The 22,289-nt window shown below is 38.3% G+C and overlaps 2 protein-coding genes across 3 annotated transcripts in view; both read left to right on the top strand.

Moving 5' to 3' along the window:
* LOC114156967 (myelin-oligodendrocyte glycoprotein-like) overlaps positions 1–22,289 on the top strand; it is a 1,059,483-nt gene that overhangs the window by 283,215 nt on the left and 753,979 nt on the right. The gene's annotated exons all lie outside the window — the stretch shown is intronic.
* Positions 26–22,245, top strand: tec (tec protein tyrosine kinase). Its single transcript, XM_028037488.1, has 18 exons — positions 26–162; positions 7,830–8,033; positions 9,493–9,597; positions 10,265–10,346; positions 11,914–12,042; positions 12,304–12,347; positions 12,425–12,615; positions 14,558–14,623; positions 15,960–16,014; positions 16,198–16,280; positions 16,810–16,943; positions 17,389–17,463; positions 17,600–17,771; positions 18,748–18,964; positions 19,044–19,108; positions 19,181–19,299; positions 19,729–19,886; positions 20,869–22,245. Exons 2-18 carry the CDS (start codon positions 7,896–7,898, stop codon positions 20,950–20,952), a joined length of 1,917 nt encoding a protein of 638 aa, XP_027893289.1. The 5' UTR covers positions 26–162; positions 7,830–7,895; the 3' UTR covers positions 20,953–22,245.

Genomic DNA, 22,289 nt, shown 5'->3' with positions numbered 1-22,289 from the left:
CTGTGAGCAGGAGGAAGTTTTTCTCTCCGTGTTTTTTGGTTTCGTGCGCTGCGCTGCGTGTCCGCCCTCTTCCCTTCCCTCCCTCTTCATTTCCTCAACCCTGCTGCTTCACATCGTGAGGGGCCAGAGGTTCGGCTGCGACCCGGAGCATGACGCGTCAAGGTAAGACGGAACATTTGACCGCTTCGCAGTCCGAGAAAACGCGGCCGGTTCGGTTCTTGTCGGACTCTGGCGGCGTGGAAAACCCAAACAAGTCAGAGTCAGAACTTTAAAAATCACTCGATCTGATCAATGAAAAAGACATAATCAATCAGAGAGATATCGATCCAGGCTGTAGAGAACGAGCTTTACTGTGTTTTTCTGTTTCTGCTGATCTGAGTGTAAACTGTAAACACCTGAGGACAGGTGCGATCACGCTGGTGTTGCGTTCAAATGCCGTCGGAAACACGTTTTAGTCAATCAATTTGCGAAACTTGCGCACCGTGACTTCAATAGACAGTTTATTTAAATGTTTTTAATCAAAAACTTGTTTCGATTAAGCAATTATAACTTAAAATACTTAACTTTAAAAATAAACGCAGCTTGGTGAGGAAGTCTGGATTTCCTTCACAATAAAGGACAGAAATGTGATTTTTTTTTTTAAAAGTGTGTAAACAAAAACAACAAAAGGTGTACTTGCTGATGACGTCACAGGAGGACGTGATGTTTGAGCGGATCTGCTGGTTTTAGGTGAACCTTCAGTTATACTCAGGTTTCTGTGATTAGCTCATGTCCGGTCCAAGATGGATGCCGCCGCAGAACGATAATTACATCGATAAACAGATTAATTATGACATATTTTACCTCATTTTGCTCCCATGTTCGCTTGTATTGGGGTATTTTAAATATTTAATCTTTTAAATTAGGGGTGTCAAACCCATTTTGTACCAGAATGTTTTGATAAAACCCATAAAAAATCTGTTAAAACTTTAATAAATCGCTGCAATAAGTACTTTTTAGTATTTAATATATCTTCACATTTTAAAATTTGGTATTATAAAGATAAAAACTGCTTTGATTTGATTTGATTTGATTGACTGAGAGTCAAGAGGGCCACATAAGAAGCTTTAACGGGCCATATTTGGCCCCCGTGCCTTCAGTTTCACACGTCTTGGATAATTGTTCCGTTTTTCCAGATTTTTGTCATATTGAAAGTTTCAAATCATCATTCATATCTAAAACTAAACAACAACAAAAAAGCCTGAAGTGCAAAATCCAGTTTTCCAACGATGGATTCAGCAATTAGGTGAAGAAATGTTTCCAAACCAGCGTTGAGGTAAGATGGCGACTAAAGTCCAGAAACACTCAGACGTCCAGAAAGCATCTGGACCACAGAGGGACGATTACTCCCTCTGGTTCTGGACGCTGTGCAACCCGAACAATCTTTTTTCTTTTCTTCTTTTTTCACTTTCAGCCGTTGTTATAATGTGTAACCGTGGAAACAAGGTGTTGTTTTTACAACTGGGAGCAGCTGATTAGCATGTCAAAAGATTAAATAATATCTGAACTTTGACCTGGAGGAGTTAAGAGGAGCTTCTTGGATGCAGACAGAGAATCAGAAACATTTAGAGAGGAGCAGCGAAAGCAAAGGAAGAGGATTAGCAGAGCTAGCTAACAGCTGATGATGTCATCCTGGACTTTTTCTGTTTTATTTGGAACATCACGTCTACTGTCTGAACACTGAGCTGTTAGGAAGTCATTAGACTGTCTTCAGTCAGAGGCTTCTTCAAAATCGCTGCAATACTGACTGCTACTGGAGATCCTTCCAGCCGTCCACAACATCTGAAGAAACTCAGATTATACGAGTTATAGCAACATTTAATTACCTTTTAGGATAAATAACGTTTTTTAAATCAAAATTTGAAACAATTTTAACAACTTTGAACTCTTGAGTTTCTGAAATAACTTGAGGGCAACCGTTGCTGCCAATTGTTGCACAACTGGTTTTCCAGTTCAGAGAGCAATTAAGTTTTCATGAAAACCGACGTTTGGTTGGATAGTTTTTTATTTCCTTCATGAATGAATGAATGCAGTCCCCATTTAAAAACTGTGTAACCATGTTGTTTACATTAGTAATATAAATTACTAATGTAATTTAAGATTGCCATTTAAATGTTAAGATTTCAGCTTTTTTCTGCAGAAGTTTTGCACATTTCAGCCAAATTGCATTAAAAAGGTAAAACTTCCTTCAGAAATCATAAGTCATAAGTTCTGGAGAAATTCTTGAAACCATCTCCAGTTAGTCATGAGTAAATGTTGTTATGCAACAGTAATTTCCGTTTCACAACTTGGCATGGACCCAAACAGATCCACAGTTTGGTCCAGAACAGTTTTAAAGGCTTTCCTGTTGGTTTGTTTTTAAAAAGAGAGACGGGAATCCCGGTGAATTAGAGGTTGATTGTTGTTTTCAGTATCTTCCTGCTGGAAACTGTTTTTAAGCAGGATTTAAAAAATGCATTTCCTTTTCCTCCAACCTGCTCTGAGCTGCTGCCGGGTCTCTGCCGACCCGAGCTGCGGTTCTGAGCGGCTCGTTTGTTCTGATTCATTGCTGTTGTCTCTTTAACCCCAATCTCATTCAGTTCCTCTCAGCAAACATCAATTCTGCGAAAGAAACAACTTCTGCTTAGTTAAATTTAAGTCTTAAATGTTGATGGCTGCAGAGGCTGCTGCTGATCTGAGGAAGTGAGTTTCTTTTTTTATCCCGCTGAATAAAAAAACTGATGTTGACAAACCTAGAAATGACATTTTTCTCTGAGGTAGGAAGCAATAATCGAGTTTCTCTTATCAGCGGCTCTGATGGACGTCGGAGTCGCATTGAGCTGGAAGCCAAACAGTCGATTCATCACATTTTTTCTTCTGTTGGGATCAAATATGCAGCTTCACTATGTCAAAATAATTCAGATTTAGATTACAGACATGTGGTTACGGTGGGAGTTTCTTCTCTCAACTCTCTAATATATCACAATATCATCTGCAAACAATGTAATCCACAATGTGCAAATACAAAGTTTTACATTCAATGTGTATCACTATTATAATTATTTAGATTTTTACAGATATTTTTTCAGATTTCATGTTTTTCATGTTCCACTCTTTCCCATATTTATCTAGTTTCTAGTTTTGTCTTTTTTTTTGTGAAGTGCACAAACTTTCTAGTCACTTCCCACCGAGATTTAAGAGATTGTTTTAAGTTAAGAATTCCTTAGCATGACGAACAGGGATTTATTTGTTTCAGTAGGTAACGTCTCATTACATACGGAGTCCTGCAAGGCTCAATACCAGGACCTTTTATTCAGTACACTGCAAAAACACAAAATCTTACTAAGCTCCTACATCTTGGTAAAAGTTACTTATAAGTTAGTTTAGTCTTATTTCAAGTGTAATTAGATTTTTAAACTAGACCAGAAATACTTGGTAAGATTTTGTCTTTTTGCAGTGTATCTTTATGCTAATTTAGGTTATTACAGGAAATAAGATTATCTGTCAAATCTATGCAGATGATACACAGATTACAATGTCAGCAGCAGGCCTGACGCAATAAATAAATTAATCACATGATACATTAAAACAAAATCAATAATTTCCATTTGCTTTTATTTTCCACTTTCTACCAAGAACTGGATGATAAAAATCTTCAGTCTGATGTTTTAGTTCCAAATAACTTCTTACCACTGACAGTTTTATTTGCAGATACTTTATAATTTAATTTACTTGTTAGTTTTGGTTGTTTGTTTATTCTGAATATTTAAAATGTCTTCCAGTTCCAGTGTTTAATATTCATCAGAATTGAAAGTTTATTGATATTTAAGAACATATTCTGAAATCATTATTCCTTTGTTTCTGTTATATCACTTGAAAATGGTCAAAAACAACAATATTATCGTTTATCGCGATAACGTCTGGGACGATTTATCGTCAGTGAGACTGGTTCTGTTGGAGTGAAACTGGTTCTGTTGGAGTGAAACTGGTTCTGTTGGAGTGAAACTGGTTCTGTTGGAGTGAGACTGGTTCTGTTGGAATGAAACTGGTTCTGTTGGAATGAAACTGGTTCTGTTGGAATGAAACTGGTTCTGTTGGAATGAAACTGGTTCTGTTGGAATGAGACTGGTTCTGTTGGAATGAAACTGGTTCTGTTGGAGTGAGACTGGTTCTGTTGGAATGAAACTGGTTCTGTTGGAATGAGACTGGTTCTGTTGGAGTGAGACTGGTTCTGTTGGAGTGAGACTGGTTCTGTTGGAAATAAACTGGTTCTGTTGGAATGAAACTGGTTCTGTTGGAGTGAAACTGGTTCTGTTGGAGTGAGACTGGTTCTGTTGGAGTGAAACTGGTTCTGTTGGAATGAAACTGGTTCTGTTGGAATGAAACTGGTTCTGTTGGAGTGAGACTGGTTCTGTTGGAGTGAAACTGGTTCTGTTGGAGTGAAACTGGTTCTGTTGGAGTGAGACTGGTTCTGTTGGAATGAAACTGGTTCTGTTGGAATGAAACTGGTTCTGTTGGAGTGAGACTGGTTCTGTTGGAATGAAACTGGTTCTGTTGGAGTGAGACTGGTTCTGTTGGAATGAAACTGGTTCTGTTGGAATGAGACTGGTTCTGTTGGAGTGAGACTGGTTCTGTTGGAAATAAACTGGTTCTGTTGGAAATAAACTGGTTCTGTTGGAATGAAACTGGTTCTGTTGGAGTGAAACTGGTTCTGTTGGAATGAGACTGGATCTGTTGGAGTGAGACTGGTTCTGTTGGAGTGAGACTGGTTCTGTTGGAAATAAACTGGTTCTGTTGGAATGAAACTGGTTCTGTTGGAAATAAACTGGTTCTGTTGGAATGAAACTGGTTCTGTTGGAGTGAGACTGGTTCTGTTGGAGTGAGACTGGTTCTGTTGGAAATAAACTGGTTCTGTTGGAAATAAACTGGTTCTGTTGGAATGAAACTGGTTCTGTTGGAATGAGACTGGATCTGTTGGAGTGAAACTGGATCTGTTGGAATGAAACTGGTTCTGTTGGAGTGAGACTGGTTCTGTTGGAATGAAACTGGTTCTGTTGGAATGAGACTGGTTCTGTTGGAGTGAGACTGGTTCTTTTGGAATGAAACTGGTTCTGTTGCAATGAAACTGGTTCTGTTGGAGTGAGACTGGTTCTGTTGGAATGAAACTGGTTCTGTTGGAGTGAAACTGGTTCTGTTGGAATGAAACTGGTTCTGTTGGAGTGAAACTGGTTCTGTTGGAGTGAAACTGGTTCTGTTGGAATGAGACTGGTTCTGTTGGAGTGAAACTGGTTCTGTTGGAATGAAACTGGTTCTGTTGGAATGAAACTGGTTCTGTTGGAGTGAGACTGGTTCTGTTGGAGTGAGACTGGTTCTGTTGGAAATAAACTGGTTCTGTTGGAGTGAGACTGGTTCTGTTGGAGTGAGACTGGTTCTGTTGGAAATAAACTGGTTCTGTTGGAATGAAACTGGTTCTGTTGGAGTGAAACTGGTTCTGTTGGAGTGAAACTGGTTCTGTTGGAGTGAGACTGGTTCTGTTGGAATGAAACTGGTTCTGTTGGAATGAAACTGGTTCTGTTGGAGTGAGACTGGTTCTGTTGGAATGAAACTGGTTCTGTTGGAGTGAAACTGGATCTGTTGGAGTGAAACTGGTTCTGTTGGAAATAAACTGGTTGTGTTGGAGTGAGACTGGTTCTGTTGGAAATAAACTGGTTCTGTTGGAATGAAACTGGTTCTGTTGGAGTGAAACTGGTTCTGTTGGAGTGAAACTGGTTCTGTTGGAGTGAGACTGGTTCTGTTGGAATGAAACTGGTTCTGTTGGAATGAAACTGGTTCTGTTGGAGTGAAACTGGTTCTGTTGGAGTGAAACTGGTTCTGTTGGAGTGAGACTGGTTCTGTTGGAATGAAACTGGTTCTGTTGGAATGAAACTGGTTCTGTTGGAGTGAGACTGGTTCTGTTGGAATGAAACTGGTTCTGTTGGAGTGAAACTGGATCTGTTGGAGTGAAACTGGTTCTGTTGGAAATAAACTGGTTGTGTTGGAGTGAGACTGGTTCTGTTGGAATGAGACCGGTTCTGTTGGAGTGAGAGGAAATCTCATGACCTTTGACCCCCCCAGGATGTGGTTGAACATTTTCACATGTTTAAGGAGGAAACCTGTCACCAGCTGATTGTGGCTCAGGGGAACCAGTGACCACATTAGTGAGGTTTATTTTCTCAGGGACATTTTGCAGCTTTGAAGCCAAAATGGAGGAATTTCAAGATTAAAAACTGACCTGATTTTTGAGGGACAATAGATGAAAAATGGCTGATTGTCCAATTCTGGTGCATTTAGAGCAGTTTTAGTTAATGTGCTTTGGTCTCAATTTGCCCTTTTTATGAAGGATTAATTAGTTTACAGACTTCTGTCTCCATTATTTGTTGTTTTTCATGTTATTTTGGATATTTAAAATGTCTTCTAGTTCCAGTGTTAAATGTTTGTTAGAATATAAAGTTTATTGATCTTTGAGAGGATCTGATTGCATAGAGAGCCGTTGTAGATGGAAAAAAATAATAATTTTTGTCAAAAAACTGATATTTTAACATGAATCTACAAAATATTCTAGACAAAAATAGGAAAAACTCAAAGATTTGTTACAAAAAAATCTGAAATTGTGAGACTAATCTCAGTAATTTATCAGGAAATTTAGTAGTTTGAAAAGTTGAACATTTTCTCAAAAATTTCAGAAATTTTCTGAAATTTTTGAGAAAAAACTTCAAGTTAAAAAAAAAACTTTTTCTAAAAAACATTCTGGAAATAATCTCAACCCTCAATAACTTCTGGGAGTTTTTACCATCCAGTAAAATTTATGGTGACAGATCAACAGTCGTGATTGTTTGTAATATTTGACGATATTTTTGTTTCACATTTTCTAGAAAGGTTCGTGAATTTTCTCCAAAAATGTGACTGTTTTTGAGGAAATTGTTAAAAATCGAAGCAGATTAACGTCCCACTTCTAGTAGCTGCGTTTGTCCAGAACACAGACGGAAGTGAGAACCGGTCCAGAAACTGAAACCCAATACGGACCGGGTCGACTTTTAAGCAAAACGTCTAGAGTTCTGGTTCAGGAACCGGGTTCTGTTTCTTCCTTTTCTCTCTGTGTGCAGAACTATTTCCTCTCAAAGGCTTTTCTGGTCTCTCCGACCCGGTTCTATGAATGAATGACCCATTTGTCTCGCTTTTGTGGAACTAATTTTGGAGGAACAAGTTTCAGTGAAAGTGAGCAGCACAATTCACAGCAGCTGGTTACAAACTAACAAAATCAATTTCAATTTATGTACAAATAATAGAAAATAAATTCTGTAAAATCTGTTTATTCTCCAACTGGTAACAAGTTTTCTTTCTAAGGAAACTCACTCATTAATTTGGAGGTTTGTTCTTCCTCCCAAGCAAGCATGTGGCGACAGTGGACGTGGTTTTCAAAGAATTTTTAAAAATTAAATCTGAGAAAGTTTAATATGAATTTCAGACTGAAATTTTTTAAAATTTTGCAGCTGCAAGAAATCTTTTATTGTGAATATTTCTACCATTTTCATCGTTTTTCCCTGTTTCTGTTTTCAAAATACCATGTAAACGTCACTTTTTAAAAGTCTTCCTTTAGATTTTCACTTGAATTTTGAGCTGGGCTTTGACTAGGCCACTCTAACGCATGGATATGCTTTAATTTAAGACATTTAATTTATCTCTGGCTGTAAATGTAAAATATTTTTCCAGAAACGATGCGTTTTTAGGCCAGTTCTGACGTTTAAAGTCACTGCTGTTGCATTTCCTCTCAGCCCAGCTGCGTCCCTTCGCGGCGTAGCGCCATGGACTGACGGACAGATGCTGCAGGTGGAGCCAGAATGAGTGCCGATCCGCTACTGCAGGAGACGCTGATCAAGCGTTCGCAGCAGAAGAAAAGGACGTCGCCGCTGAACTACAAGGAGCGAGTGTTTGTCCTCACCAAGACCAGGCTGACGTACTACGAAGGGAAACCAGAGGTTGTAATGTTTTCCTTCTTTTTTTATTTAAAAACAACAACATGGTGGCATCTCAGCTTTACACTCAAACACAGGATTTCAGTTTGAATAGAAATCTGGGTAACATATCGCTGGACCTGTCGCAGTAAGAAATAAATTAATTAATCGCATGAGAAATTTAAATGGAATCAATCATTTCCATTTCCATGATTTATTGCTTCTTTCTACAAAAAACTGAATTATAAAAAAAAGTCTTCAGTCTGGTGATTTGGTCTCAACTAACTTCTTTTTTTTTTAAAGGACAATTTTCTTTGTTTGTTTACTTTGGATATTTAAAATGTCTTCCAGTTCCAGTGTTACATTTTCATTACAGTTTAAAGTTTATTCCTTTTTTACTATCCCATCACTATTACATTACTTGGAAATGGTGTCAAAACAACAATAATATCGTTTATTCGTAATAACTTCTGGGACAATTTATCGTCCAGTAAACTTTGTTATCATGACAGGCCTACATGTAGCCTGTACACTGCAAAAACACAACGTCTTACCAAGTATTTTTGGTCTAGTTTTTAGTGCAAATATCATCCTGCACTTAAAAAAAGCCAAAACTAAATTAAAAGTATTTTTTCAGAAAGAAATTGGAGCTTTTGAAGTAAAATAATTCCTTAATATTGATGGAAAATTACTATTTCTTTCTGAAAAGTTACTTTTAAGTTAGTTTTGTCTTTAGATATTTCAAGTAGAAGCCAGATAAATTTACTTGGTAAGAATTTGTGTTGTTTTCAGTGTATCTACAGTGTTTCTCATCAAGCAAATGCACTTCAAAATGTTGGTCAATGTTTCATTTACTGCTGGGTTTTAGTCTCGATTTAAAGACACTCGGTGTTTTGACTGTTTTGCCGTTTTCTGGACGTTTCTTCCAGATTTGTGGTTTGTTGAGACACATTTGTGAAGATGTGTGAAGCTGAATGCTGATCCTCCATATCTGGTTCTGGTTCTGGGGATGCAGAGCAGAACCAGAACCAGAACCTGAGAGGTCTGGAAGGTGATAGAAGACTGATTTTATAATCGTCTTTATGTGTTTCTGAAGATTCAGCTTCAACTTTACTATTATTTTAACCCTTAATCTAATACAAAACCATACAAAAATTATTCATGTAGATTTAAAAGGATTCCATTTTTATCTAAACATTTTATTTTACTGTACATTAGTGACAGCTACAGTTTGGTTTGAAAGAAATCCAGTTTTACGCCCACATGTCTCTACAGTGAGGCGTCAAAAACTGTTCTAGAGGAAATGACAGTTTTTTTTAGGTATCATCATCAAGTTAAAAAAAGAAAGAAATGAAACAAACGTTTGCTCATTACTCATCTGATAAACTCAAGCTCAGAAACCAAAGTGTCTGTCGACTGACAGTGACATGTTGTTGTGAAGAAACAGCAAAAGCATTTCTGACGCATTTTTTTCCATCAACAGAAGAAGTTCAAGAGGGGCTCGGTGGAGCTGAGCCGCATCAAATGTGTGGAAATCGTGAAGATTGGAGGTGGGAATATCCCCTGCCAGAACAAATACCCGTTCCAGGTAAAACAAAAACACGCAGCGTCGCTGCATTCTGCTAAAACACGGAGAAAACTGATGTTCTCATCGCGTTAGGAGATGAAAAGGCGTCACGTGTCTGCGCCGAGATAACAATCAGAGAAAACCTGCCGCTGGCAGAGCCGAGCTGCAGCTGCTTTAACCTGCAGATCAGCGTTTCGGCTCTCTGAAGAGAGGAGCTGCAGTTACTCCCACACACTTCTTACCTACAAACGTCCTTTTTCCATCCTTCACTGCTTCCCGGTCAGACCAACCGACCGTAAACATGTTAAACTTTAACTGGATTTATCATTTTAACCTTTATTTTCCCAGTTTGTTGCCGAGTCGCTTTCTCCAGGATTTTTATCTCGTTACTGAATCACATTAATCTGCTTTCTAACCCTAAAACATTCCATAAATGAAAGAATGACTTTTAACGTTTAAACTGTTTTTAGAAGTTTTTATTTTAAAAATTAGCTATAATAATTTACACATCTCTTTCCAACATGAAGTCTGACTACTGTAGTTGTTCAAAGTATTGCATGTTTAGTTTATTGCTGAACATTTTTAGGCCTTTTCCGGTCAAGACTTGATGATTTGGACCAAACGTTTGGACCAACAGATTCACCACATCTCATCAAATCTTCCTGAATGTTTCTGTGTTTGTGTCCAGGTTGTGTACGATACCAACACGCTGTATGTTTTCGCTCCCAGTCAGAAGAGCAGAACTCTGTGGGTCCTGATGCTCAAAAATGGTGGGTCAAATAAAAACAAGAACCAGTCAAACTGAAAGTTTAGCAGACGAGTCATGAGAAAAACCAAGATGGCCGCCTCCAGTGGTTTAGAACCACTGGAGGATGCCGGGGGGTAAAGGTTCCCTGGAAAAGTCTGGAAGTTGATTCAAGTGTTTTCCAGGTTTGGATAAAGAAAGAAAATTCACTGTTTCATCCATCAGTTTGTTTCCCATCGGCTGTCATCAGCACTTCTGTAAGACTGGATTTTTCTGCAGAATTTAACTCCAAATCATTGATGAAAATTTAACATTTTCATGGATTTTTTTTCCTGTAGATTTTATCTGAGATATTTGATCAATTAAATAATCTGCCAGGCTGCTGTTGGAAATCAGAAATGGGTTTGAAGAGGAATTATTGTGCAAAATTCACATCTTTGTTCCCTTTTGGTCTCATCTGCTTCTAAAAACACTTAAAACGAAAATCACCTCGCTGTTTTAAGCAGCAAGTTAATTATTTTTATTTCACTTATTTATATTTATTCATATTTAAAATACATCACATTTATGTATACATATATTTTTAAAAAAAATAAATGTAACATCTGTTATCGGTCATCTTGGACGGTTTAGCTTGTTTACTAATAATTAATTTCCCCTTTGGGGATCAATAAAGTAAATTCAATTCTATTGTATTTTTTCATTTTTTGGTGTTTGGAAGATTAACCGTTACCTAGCAACCCCAGCAGAATTCCACTCGTAACCTAGCAACCTAAGCGGAACTCCAGCACGCTTGGTCAGCTGTACATTGGCTGGTGGAAAAGACAAAGTGTTTTGTTGTTGACTTGCCATCCAGAAGCCGTAACTGTTCATCTGTTTGCAGCCATTTTAAGGTGGAAGTGTAAATTTGGAGTTTGGGGGGCGTGGCCAGCAGCAGCTTCCTTTGATTTAAAGTGACAAGACACCTTAAAGAAGCTCTTTCTAAATGATATATTACAAAATATAAATGTTCATGTTTTGTATAGGCCGTAGAGCTATTCTAAAAAAGAAAGTACAAAATCTTACCAGGTACTTTTGGTTTGTTAGGAAGCATAGTGGGTCACCTTTAATCTCCCTGGTGTTGGACAGTAATGGACGCCGTTGTTCTGCAGCTACTGGACCGGATGAGGTTCTGTTTACCTCCATAATGTTTCTGTTTGATCACGTTCTGATGGTCATGGCGTTGAGGGCAGATACTCTGATGTTACCCTGAAACGTTTTCACACTTTGAGCCGCACTCTGGGACCGGTTCCTCTGCAGCCCCCTCTGTTTCCACTGCGCTGTCGCTTTTTCTTTTTTTTTTAGCTCAAAGCGCTCACTTGGCAGGAAGTGGACCGTCTGTCTGCAGACTGATCTGGTTTGATTTTTTAACACAGATCCACTGCAGTCGGTCAATTTATCCGTTTTGACATCAAACACTAAGCATAAAACTAAATTTATACCTACTTAATTTGATCACATAAAGGCAAAAAATTATTAATACAGCAGAAAAATCCTATATTATTCTTAATTTCTCCTTCATGTCTTCTTTTTGTTCTTCTTGCTGCTTCCAGAGATCCAACACAACGCAGGCGTGCTGCTGAAGTTTCACCCCCAGTTCTGGCTGGAGGGCCTCTGGCTCTGCTGTCGCCAGGCAGGCAAACAGGCGCCGGGCTGCGAGGAGTACAACCTGCTGGGAGACAGTAAGCCCCGCCTCCTGGCTTCCTGTTCAGGGTGACGCGGCGTCATCAATCAGTCATTTAATTTAGTCAACTGTGCTGCAATTTTATGCATATCCACAGAAAGTTGAGAGGATGGAAAAATGTTACATAAGTGTAACATTTAGAGCTTCTTGAGAACCATTCGGCTCGAGGTCAAAGGTCACAGTGATCCGGCCAAGAAAGACGAAACAGAAACGTTGAAACTTTCTGCTTCACTGACGGTTTCTGTTCCTCTTCCTCTAGTTTCCAGAAAACCTTTGCCTCCGATTCCTGAACAGGAAAACACGGTGAGTAAACAAAACGAGCAGCAGCAGCCGATGAATCAGAGACGCTGACGCAAACTCTCCGTCCTGCTGTCCGTCAGCGCCGGCCCCGACCTCCTCCGGTCCCGCAGGACGAAGACGAGGAGGATGACGAGGAGGAGGAGGAGGTGGTGGTGGCCCTCTACGACTTCCCAGGGATGGAGCCACACGACCTGAAGCTGGTCTGCGGCGGAGAATACGTCATCCTGGAGAAATGTGACGTCAACTGGTTCAGGGCGCGCAACGAGTACGGGTGAGAGGTCACACACTGGAGCAGAGGTCACGCAAAGCATGTTAACTGTCCGCCATTTTGGCTCTGTGAGCCAAAATCATCAGCAATCCGGGGTCATATTTTTCCAGTTAAAAAATCTAAATATTTTTACTGTAAATCTTTATCGACCGGTCGATCGTGGGAAGGTTCTGAGTCGATCTCGGCAACAGGTGACGAACTGAACGAAACCAGGATGTAAAGACCAGAACTTCCTCTTCTGACAGGCTTATCAAAATATCCACTAAGATCCTAAATGTTTGTAGCTTCATTAAAGAATAATAATAAAAAAAAAATCAACAAAACATGTTAAAATGAATAATCTCAGTAAAGTAATTCAGTGTGTTTCGGTTCCATTAATAAAAAACAAAAAAAAAGCGACTCAAAGACCGACTGACTGGCAGAGCAGGAGTTTAAATGAGCTGATCAACCTCCGCTGTGATCACTGATTAATAATCGATAAATAAATATCAAGCCTGGAAACTTGATATCGTAACGGACTGAATGTTATGTTTTTAACGTAATCTTTGCTCGTCTTGCGGGGCGTAGGCGGTTGCCACGGTAACAGTTGTGCTTAAACTACAAAGAGAGAGAGTAAAAAGGTAGGAGTGGTTTTGAGTTGATCACCTGTTCAGGTTATTTTACCTTTGTTTACCTTTGCTGTGGCTCATTACAGCCGCTGTAGTTTCTAAACGTTGGACTAATTACCTCGTTCATTTGTGAGTTTACGTCATTCACAACAAACATCACATAGAACAAATATATTTCATTAAGTTTTAACAAACAAACCAAATTTCAGATCTACCATAACTGACTGACACCTGCTGGCCTCAGGTTTGCAACCAGCTTGTGACTGAGAAACCAGTAACCTCCTCCCAGTGTCAGAATCTCACTGAGGAAGAAACTGCATTAGGTTTTCTATCACTTTATCATTTCTGCTATAACTGATGTATATTCTCATATAAAATAAGTCAATAGAGTTTAATTTACAGTTTTTATGTCTTCGTGTCATGAGGAAGATCTCAGCCAGCTGGTTAGAGAAAAAGTAGATCTTGGTCTCAAAAAGTTTGGGCGCCCCTGATTTAGGCCATCTACACCAAGCATGATATATTTATAAACTATAAAAAATGTGCATGTTTGATGATCTAAAAGTATCTTAGCGAAGTAGCTCATGTCACGAATATACTTCCTGTCACATTATCCCTTGACAAATTTAATTTCGTACTTATTTGTGCTCATAGTTTGTGTTACAGTAGGGATGGTAATGGAAAGTAAACTCTGGAGCACCTTAAATATTTAAGTGCTTTACACTAACATGCTCTACTGCTGACCCAAGCTAGTCAATGTAAAACTAGAACATTGTTGTTATGGATGCAGATGATGAAATCTACCTGGTTTTCACCAAAAGGTCAGAACCAGGTGTTTTTGCACTGCAAAACCACAAACTCTTACCTAGTAATTTTGTCTAGTTTTAAGTGAAATATCTTACTACACTTTTCAGTAAGATATAGAAAGCTTGTTCTAAATCAATAATTCATTAATATTGATTAAAAGCAAGTAGTTTCACAGGCAGATTATTTCACTTATGATAAAACATTTTTACTAGTGAAACGAGACATTTTGATCAATATTAAGGAATTATTGATTTAAAACAAGCTCCTTTATCTTGCTGAAAAGCTACTTATAAGTTAGTTTTGTCTCATTTCATATTTGCAATAGAAATTAGACCAAAAATATATGGCAAGGTTTTATGTTTTTGCAGTGTATTGTCTCAATGTACAGAGCTGGACGCCTCGGTAGGAAAGGTGGTTAAATTAATCCAATTTTCAGTTAAATATGTAAAAAAAATTACTTTGTGCAGAATAAAGTAGATTGTTTTCCCACTGTTTGTACTTTTTAAACTAGATATTTTGGGTTTGTTCTTCAGGGAGGAAGGCTACATCCCGAGTAACTACGTGACGGAGAAAACGTCTGGGAACCTGGTGGAGTTCGCGTAAGTGGCTTAATTATTTCCTAGTTCAAAGTTGAAACCTGCTGCTGATTTCATCTAAATGTCTGCAGGTTTCATCAGTCATTAACTTTATTAACTCGCACTGATCATAAATTTAGTGAAAGGGAGATCGACTAAGAAGATTGTGTTTATTTAATGAATGTAAAAGTTCACGTTAATGTCTGTTGCTACTTAAACTGAAACTTATTTTTATTTCCAGCTGATGTAGAAGTAACAGCAGGAGTGCCAAGAGTTTTTTTATATGTGGTTTTTGTTCAAATTTATTAACATTATGAGAGAGCATTTTTCCTCTCATCCTAAACATTTTTCTTACATTTTTAGTGTGAATTTATTTTATTAACTGATCAGGATAAAACCAAGAGATGCTATAAAAACAATATTTTGCTTCTACTTTTCACCCAATATTTAAAGTTTTAGGTTTGGCCCTTCACAATGAAAGCTTGAAGAGACAAAAACAAGGTTAGCAATAACTTTGTTTGCAAATAATTCAGTATTGGATAGTAGTAGAAGAAGAAAGACAGGTAAAGCGGTGAGTTTGTCCAGTAGTTAAATCTGAAGCAGAGTAGCTACAGAGCTAGCCCAAGATAAGCTAACTCTCTCATACCTCCTGCTTGTTGCTAAAACGTTTTTCTCTTTTATATGTATAAGTAGGAACCATAGTTGCCTGCAAACACTTTAGTTATCCTCTAAAAACTCTTATAATGGCTTATTTTAATATTTAAAACACCAGATACACCTTGATAAGCAGTAATACAGGCAGTAGAAACCATTAGCGCTAACGCAGAAGCTAACGTTTACGGTTTATTTCATTTCCGCTCTTCGAGGATTCAGCCAATCAGAGCCAGGTAAAAAGCAAATGCAGCTCCTTGATTGGCTGGTTTACTAAGTCCAGCCAATAAGGCGTCAGGTAGCATTTCTGCTAAATATTTCAGATTTCCAAGTTGGATTTTCTTTCAAATCTTTTAGATTTGCTGCAAGAATTTGCAAACAAGTGATTTATTTACAAATAAAATGTGTTGGGTTTTTTTTGCTGTCCAGTTTCGTAAATCTCAGGTTGATTTTTTTTAAGACACAGCGCAGCTAAATGACTAATGTGCTTTTAATGCGCTAGTTTTACTGTAAAGGCTACAAATATGAACCTAAACCAACTTCACCTGCAGTTGTTTTTGTTTCACAAGAACCTAACACTTATTTTGATTTTGTCATGCATTTAAAAAAAGATAAAAGTCACATTTAGGTTGACATTTATTACAAAATATAAGGTAATCTCTCAGATTACGTGGTAAAAGTGATAAAAGTCTTATAACGTTTGTTTCAGATGGTACAGTAAAGGAGTAAACAGGAACATGGCTGAGGAGCTGCTGAGGATGGAGGTCAGTGTTTATTATTATTTATTTTTTGCTTCTTTACTTTTATCAAACGTAAACCTTCATAATCTGACTGATTCAAACGCAGAAGCTTTGATTTAAATCTCATCAGTTAAATATCAATCATTTTATCTGTAAAGGAAAAATAACCAATATTTTTGGTTTGTTTGTGTTTGTCGCCCCCTGCAGGACAAAGAAGGAGCCTTCATTGTGAGAGACTCCAGCCATCCGTCGACATACACCGTCTCTCTTTACACCAAAGCAGGATCTGGGTAATAATCCTGTTAGCCTTGATTTTACTTTTTAAATAACTGGTTTCTGCTGGTTTTGTCCGTTTTAGATTCTTGACAAAACTTCTGTTTTAATTCATTTAATTAATATTTAGCTTTTTAGATATATTTAAACCCCTGATTTGACTGGAAATCAGGGGTTTCCAAGCTGGCTCTTGGATTTAGGCCATTTTTAAAATTTAAATTAAATATGTTAATTAAACCAAACCTCAGTTGTGTTGAGTAAAGAAGTTTTGCCTTGACCAGTTCAATATTTCAACCATTTTTCTTTACAACATAGCCGAAGTTTAGTTATATTGGACAAAAAACATCTGTGAACACCAATGTCTACCTCAGATTCCCAGCTGTAGTTATGTTTGGACTAGGCCACTATAACACATAGCAATAGATGTGCAGTGATAGTTTTCCTCCTTACCTTGTGTTTTGCTTACAGACCAAAAGGTCCAGTTCAGTTTAACATGGATTTGTTCCTATTCCTCCCTCTGATCTGCTGTTTTGTTGTGTTTTGTAGGGAAGGAGGTCCAATGATTAAACATTATCACATTAAAGAGACGCAATGCACGCCCAAAAAGTTTTACCTGGCTGAGAAACACCTGTTCAGCTCCATCCCTGAACTCATCGAGTACCACAGCCACAACGGAGCCGGTAACAGAAAACCCAGCAGAATGGAGCTTAGCCGATGCTAACCTATGTTATCGCTATGTAAACCCATGCTATGCTAACCAATACTAAACACAAACATTACATCTAAGCTTTATGTTTAATTATTTTCTTTCTTTGAAAAGCTGTTTAATCAAACTCAAAGTTTTAACACAATCTGGCGTGAGATACAGAGAGGATTTAATTCTCTACAGGGCAGCATCATGTAAAATTGACTTTTTTTTAGCTTTACATCATATAACATTATTCCCTTGATTCTTTCATGACTGCTTGAGAAATCCTTCAATCTCCATGGCAACAAGTCAGCTGTGCTAAATGCCTGGGTGGACGTAGCTTATAAAATGGCACAATGTGGCTGGAAAATACTAATTTTTGCCCCTTTAAATATTTGAATAGCAGATAATTTATGTGTGAATTTGTTCTTCTTCAGGTCTTGCAGCCAGGCTCAGATATCCTGTAGGAAAGCAGGACAAGTCAGGTCCATCGACGGCGGGCTTCAGCTACGGTGAGTAGCACCGCCAGATTATTTTTAATCTTTCTAAAGCCCTGAAGGCCTTTACGTCGGACTTTAGTTGACATATTTTACAGTATTTTTACCTTCACCTGCTCTTCGTCTAACCCTGGATCTGTTGTATCTGCAGAAATGTGGGAGATCAAACCGAGCGAGTTGACCTTCATGAAGGAGCTGGGCAGCGGTCAGTACGGCCAAGTCAGGCTCGGCATGTGGAGGTCGCAGCACAAGGTGGCCATCAAGACCATCAAGGAGGGCGCCATGTACGAGGAGGACTTCATCGAAGAGGCCAAACTCATGATGTAAGGACCAGAAAACGAACAAAACTAGAATTACTAGAGTGGTGTACTCTTAAATTGTCGCCATCTAGTGATTAGTGAAAGGTACTGCAACTAAAAACATTTTTAATAATCAGATTTGTTAAAAAAAACAAAACTGATTTGAGTTGGGTTGGAAACATGTTTCCAGTGTTTTCCAAAGTGGGTGGGAAAATAAATTTTGCTTAATGGAAATGTCATTTCTTTTTCTAAAATGTTTTTGCGCTATGATGAAGTGTTTTTTAAGTCAAAATTGGTTTATTTTGCTACCCTTCAATGGAAATGCCTTTTTCGCATCATACAAGTCAAAAGATCAACAACCTGATGTTACTACTGGCGGAAACCACGAAAAAGACAACAGGAAGTAGTTGGAACATGCAGTGGCATGTTTTTAATGACATGACATGATTTAAACACTTGTGTGATTTTAATTTTGTCTCTTATTTAACAGAAACACAGCAATTCCGAAATAGTGGTTTTTTTACGTTAGCGGAATATCGACAAAGTTGTAACGGAAATGCAGCCACTCAGCGTAACTTCCTTCTTTTCAAAATGTAAACAACGATGGAGTAGTCTCAGATTTTAGCAATTGTAGCATTTGTCCATCTTTGGTAAAAGACTCCAAGTCATTTCTCCCACTGGCGCTAGACTAGTGTGTTTGTTTTGGTTGTATTTACCCAGAATGCCCTGTGCTGTAGCCCACTTCCTGCTTGTGGAGCGGGCTCTGGTTCGCTTGGTGTTCACATATGGATTTGAAATGAACCAGAGTTCACTTCAGCTAAACCGAGACAGAGATTTTAAGTGGACCAGAGTTTGTATCGGAGGCCATTTGCGCTTCCACAGACGATTGAACTGAATGCTCTTGGTTCAATTAGAGCAGACTAACGAGGGTGAATGTGAATGAACACAAAAGCCTGGATTTTCTCATGACGGTCCGGTCATTCTCTTGCCGTCTCTCCAGGAAGTTGTCCCATCCCAAGCTGGTGCAGCTGTACGGCGTCTGCAGCCAGCAGAGGCCCATCTACATCGTCACAGAGTTCATGCAGCAGGGCTGCATGGTGAACTACCTGAGGCAGCGGCGCGGCAGCTTCAGCCTCGGGTCGCTGCTCGATATGTGCCTGGACGTCTGCGAGGGCATGGAGTACCTGGAGGCAAACAGCTTCATCCACAGAGACCTGGTACGTCTCTTCACTGGTTCTGACTGGGGCTTTGCAACCACTGCTGCTGGTTCATTTATGAGCTGTTTGTCTTGTGAAGGCGGCCAGGAACTGCCTGATGAACGACGCTATGGTGGTGAAGGTTTCTGACTTCGGCATGGCCAGGTATGACTCTATATTCTGATTATTTTCATATCACTCAAACAAATCCGCGGCCATTAAACGCTCCTCTTGCAGATACGTCTTGGACAACCAGTACACCAGCACCAAAGGCGCCAAGTTTCCTGTGAAGTGGTCTCCGCCTGAGGTCTTTAACTACTGCAAGTTCAGCAGCAAGTCGGACGTCTGGTCGTACGGTGAGGGTGTTCAAACCGCATAGCAACACATTTACACATCAACACCCAAACAGAGCTGAGAAACTCACTCTTAAATGAGTCAACGTTAATTGTGCTAACTCTAAAACGATAAACCAACATGGTATTTAGAGGAAGCTAATGCTAAAGCTAGCGTAAGCTATTGCTAGACTAGCAGAAGCTAAGTGTTTTATTAGCAGATGAGCGATGGTGTTCCCAACACTGTTTTCCAGATTATTTTATTATCAGACAAACTAAACCTGGAAAAATACAACAAAAGCATTGGGTTGGGTTGGTTCTGATCATTATTTGAAAACAGATTTTTATTTTTTTTTACATATCTACGTTGTCTGATGTTAAAACTTCTTTGATGAGTTAAAACAAGAACATTTATTTGAAGACATTAACATGCTTGTGTTTGTGTGTGTCCAGGCGTGCTGATGTGGGAGGTGTTCACAGAGGGCCAAATGCCCTTCGACCAAAGTCTCAATCACGAAGTGGTTGCCATGGTAACCAACGGCCATCGGCTGTTCCGGCCCAAGATGGCCACGGCCGCCCTGTACGACATCATGCAGCTCTGTTGGAACAACGTAAGTGGAAGGAATTAAAACTGAAGATATTTGCTTTTTCAGCCTTTTTCTGTGACATTTTACGGCTTCGCTGATTTCAGGCCCTGATTCCATTTTGCAGAGCAAACGGCACAAATTACATGCTGGGATTTTTCACTTGGCACATTCCTTTGGAGAAAATTTTAACATGGAGTTAACAAAAACAATATGTATTAAAGTAAATAATCTGATATATTTTTAGTTTAAAAATAATCTAAAAAGAAATTCTGACTATTGTCAATAAGAAGATTACATAATGACAGAAGTGGGACGAGGTTTTATGTTTAACTGCCTTTTTATTGAATATACTTTTTACAATATGTATAGCAATCCTGTCTGTCAATGGTATTAATTGCATAATTTTTGTTTTTATGGACTGCAGATGGAAATTAGCACTAATATTTTCATATGTTTAATAATAAAAGGTCTTATTTACAGAGTTATGGTTATTCGTTACTGAATGTGTAGCGCCATCTGGTGGACAGTTCTGTTATTTCAATCCTTAACTTTGAATTAAAACAGCAACAAGAGACTTATTTTACTGTTGTAGATAAAAGGAATTTATTTTGGTTTTTTAGCCAGAACAGAAATGTATTTATTTCCTTTACAACATTCCTGTTTTCTGTTTTGTAAAACTATCGATGTAGTAAGTAAATATTGTTAAAACTTCCACCTACGTTAACTGGACTGTAAATATTTCACACTGCAATAATCTCCTATTTTTGCCGAAAAGTTACCTGTAAGTTAACATTTCAAGAGTACTGAGATATTTGCACTAGAAACTAGATAAAAAATACTTGGCAAAGTTTTGGGCTCCATTTTGGCGTTTGTTCCACAGAGCAACACAGTTACTTTATTGTTGTATAAAATGAGGTTGGAAAAAACATACCGGCCCTTTAAGAGTTCCAGATTCTGCTCTGTTTTTCTGGAGGAAGTTTCTGAAGTTTTATTTTTCTCCCTGCAGAGACCGGAGGAGCGTCCATCTTTCTCTGAGCTTTGCCTGAAGCTCTCAGACGTTTTGGAGGACGACGGTTTTTCTTCATCCTGACCATCCAGGCTCCTCCTCATCCTTGCTGGAGACGCACCCTGCTGTCGTAACCTTTCTAACGGCTCTGTGGTGTATATATTTATATTTTAAAACCACAAACGGAAGGACAGCATTCTGCACAGTAACGCTGCTTAACGCGATGAAGCGTCGAGGAACCGACCACATCTGCTTATCAGCCGCTGAACCCGATTCAGGACGGCGAACAGGAACTGAGCGACGCTCGCGGACTGTGGAGGTTTAGCCAGGTGTCTCAACATGTTGGGTGGAAATAAATAGTTTTTACTAAGCTTCCTTTCTTCTACTTGTTGGAGTTCTTACTGAAAGTAAAGAAACTCACAAGTCGAGGGTGTGGTTTAACCGCAGCACAGACTGATTTTTATATCACTTAGGTCAAACCTAAAAACAACATCAAACTAATTTTTGCATTTTTAACTAAATGAATTTTGTGGCCTGACTGTAGTTTAAACTCTCCAGTTTTTGACATTTTGTTTGGGATAAAAAAAGTTTTAAACTTTTTAGACTTTTTTTTTAAAGCGACATATTGTTGCTAATCACACATTGTTTCAACATATTGTGGTTTGTAGCATGTTTATAACACTGTTTACAACAGTGTTATAAACAATATATTAACGACAATAAGTTGTAAACCATCAATATGTTGCTTTACATTGTTGCTTTATAACATTTTTAACATAGTTACATTGTTTATAACAGGTTAAACTGCAACAATATTGCTGTTAACATTGTTTTACAATAACAGTATGTCGCTTTGTTACAATCTTGCTTTGTAATATATTGTTTATAACATTGTAACAACTTACTGTTTATAACTATAGATTGTTGCTATACAGCAGAATATCAACAATGTTTTGTTACAATATGTAAAAAAAACTAACTTTTTAGACTTTTGTTAAAGTGACATGTTGCTAATCACAAATTGTTTCAGTATATTGTTTATAAAGTGGTTTTAACGGTATAACACAGTTATACTTTATAACAACAACTTTATCAAATATGTTGCTGATAACACGTTATTGTTCTCAACAATATGTAGTTACAAAGCAACATAACGCGCCGTTTCCACAGTCAGTGATGCTTTGGGTCTCATCTGCTGTTCATGCAGTAATTCATGCAAAGGAGCCCCAACCCAGAGCAGTTTCTTACTGCTCTACTTGCACTGAATGTGAAATAATGGTTTTTATTATCCTTACGCCATAAAACCTCAAAACTAACCTACGAGTTTCAACTTTATGAATGTACTTAACTGAAATAAATTAACTTTTTTTAACAGACTCCCAAAGCATTTCAGTGTGTTTGTTTATCATCGTTGCCATGGT

Source organism: Xiphophorus couchianus, chromosome 14, assembly GCF_001444195.1.
Source record: "Xiphophorus couchianus chromosome 14, X_couchianus-1.0, whole genome shotgun sequence".
Taxonomy (NCBI): Eukaryota; Metazoa; Chordata; class Actinopteri; order Cyprinodontiformes; family Poeciliidae; genus Xiphophorus; species Xiphophorus couchianus.
This window is presented reverse-complemented; position numbering and strand designations above follow the sequence as displayed.

Coding starts and splice junctions, on each gene's coding strand:
- tec (XM_028037488.1), top strand. CDS start 7,896: ATGAGTGCCGATCCGCTACTGCAGGAGACGCTGATCAAGCGTTCGCAG. Junction 17,464..17,599: donor GACGGCGGGCTTCAGCTACG/GTGAGTAGCACC, acceptor TTGTATCTGCAG/AAATGTGGGAGATCAAACCG. Junction 19,887..20,868: donor TGCAGCTCTGTTGGAACAAC/GTAAGTGGAAGG, acceptor TTCTCCCTGCAG/AGACCGGAGGAGCGTCCATC.